This window comes from Camelina sativa, chromosome 10 (genome assembly GCF_000633955.1).
Source record: "Camelina sativa cultivar DH55 chromosome 10, Cs, whole genome shotgun sequence".
Classification (NCBI taxonomy): domain Eukaryota; kingdom Viridiplantae; phylum Streptophyta; class Magnoliopsida; order Brassicales; family Brassicaceae; genus Camelina; species Camelina sativa.
The window spans coordinates 11,744,739-11,746,793 of record NC_025694.1 but is presented as its reverse complement, the minus strand read 5'-3'; the positions used below and the strand labels follow the sequence as shown (position 1 = coordinate 11,746,793).

Below are 2,055 nucleotides of genomic sequence, written 5' to 3'. Positions count from 1 at the left end.
AACATGAACATTACAAGAATCTCCAAATAACAACCATTGGAGTCTTTGTCTCCGGCGCCTTTTATTCTGCGTCCTAGGTCGAGTTTTTGGTCGTGTTTCCCCAGCAGATGCATACCTTTTTGTTATCTTTCTTCCCCCTTTTATTTTCCGATCCGGAGGAATGATCTGCATATATTGGACTTCATCTAGGACATCCCATCGAGACTTATCAGGTACTAAATAAATTGTCCTGCAATATGCAGTTACCCACAGCTCCGTCCAATAATACTTAGAACACAACTCATGTAACTCGATATCCTTACCTCAATATTTTTGGAATGTAATGAAAGACACCAATGCATGCACACAAGGATATTTTTGTATATCGAAAAACCTGCAACTGCAACTTCTCAATCGCAACTTCACCAAATAAGACTTTCCGTCACTGTCAATGACATTGTATTCAATTTTGAAACCATTTAGCTCTGTCACCTTCAGTTTCGCAGCAGTTGCCCATAAATCATGTAAGTAGTTCTCCACTAAAGGCACCAATTTATTTGCGACTGATCCAGACACAGCATCTTTTCGATGTTCATTAAACCATTCAGAGAATTTTTTAAGTTTTGCATCAAGCATGAGTATCAAGGAGTACCTCCCTGCATCTTTAAATACGTTGTTCATCGATTGAACACAGTTGCTTGTGTCTAGGTTGTATATATCTCCTGGAAAAACACATCTTGCCCATCTTTCTTTCTGGGTAGATTCTTCAAGATACTTGGCAGCAAAAGGATATCTTGTCGTAAAAGAAGCGTAAGCAATGTTGAACTCAGCCACTGTGTAAAACCTACTACACTCCATGAATCTCCATGCAACAACGTCTTTGTTGACGTTACTAGCATAACATTTCACATTTTGGGATAAATGCCATATACAAAAACCATGATGAGCCAGAGGATACACATTAGCTATGGCTTTTATGAGACTTGTATTTCTGTTAGTCATAAATACTATTTTAGAAGAATCCCCAACAACGGTTTTCGACATCTCCAAAAACCAATTCCAACTTGCATCATTCTCACCATCAAGAACACCAAACGCCAAGGGATAATGGTGACGGTTAGGATCTTGAGCCGACGCAAAAAACAAGAACACCCTTATATCCATTCTTTAGAAAAGTTGCATCCATAGTTATAACTTTCCTCATGACTTTAAATCCTTCAACGCTAGCTCCCAAAGCTATGAACAAGTACATGAATTTATTATTCTCATTGCAATGCACATATGATCTTGTACCATGATTAACCTTCTCTAACATGTGCAGATAACATCGCAGTATCTTGTAGCTTTCATCTGGGCTACCTTTCAAATCAGTAACAACTTGTTTTTTCCCTCTCAGAGCCGTGGAATATGATATATCAACACCTAATTTTGTCTTGACAAGATCCATGATAATTTTCGGAGGTGGAGTTTCCATTTGCCCTAGATAATCACCATGTAAAAGAGAATCAACTAATTGTGGAGTGCCTTGTCTCTTATTGTTGCTTGAACTTTGACTAGCCCGAGAGCATGTATGCATCTTGTTGTGCCTTCTAATCGAGAAAATATATGTACCTTGAATCCTACCACCTCGTAAACCTCAGTTACATCCTTCGTTAGGACATTTGACCACATAACGCACCTTGTCCGACTTTTCTATTTCAAAACTAAAACAGTTAGCGAATGAAGCTCTATCCACCACATCTTGCAATATCTTCTTGTTTGGAAATTCTTGAAGTTTAGTTAGATCCAAACCGTCATCCCATGGTTCAATATACTTACACGGTTCTACAATAGGCCGTGGCTCAGTATATTCATCACCTTCATCATGTGATTCAACTTCGACCTCTTTATTAGAATCACCCTCTACAGCCTTTTCTTTGCCTACGTAGACAACAATGGCGTTAGGTCCGATTTCACCATCCTTCGGATGTTGGTTTTCAAAGTTCATACCAACAGAACTTTAGTCCACACTGGGCACTATGGGAACTTGCTCAGGCTGAGGCTCGGAATGGATGACATTCACAAACAACATACATC

The 2,055-nt window shown here is 39.1% G+C and overlaps 1 protein-coding gene across 1 annotated transcript; it reads right to left on the bottom strand.

The window, feature by feature from the left end:
• LOC109126835 lies at positions 304 to 1,966 on the bottom strand. The gene is made up of 4 exons (XM_019230706.1): positions 1,798 to 1,966; positions 1,273 to 1,458; positions 1,124 to 1,215; positions 304 to 1,023 (listed from the first exon to the last, which is right to left on the bottom strand). Exons 1-4 carry the CDS (start codon positions 1,964 to 1,966, stop codon positions 304 to 306), a joined length of 1,167 nt encoding a protein of 388 aa, XP_019086251.1.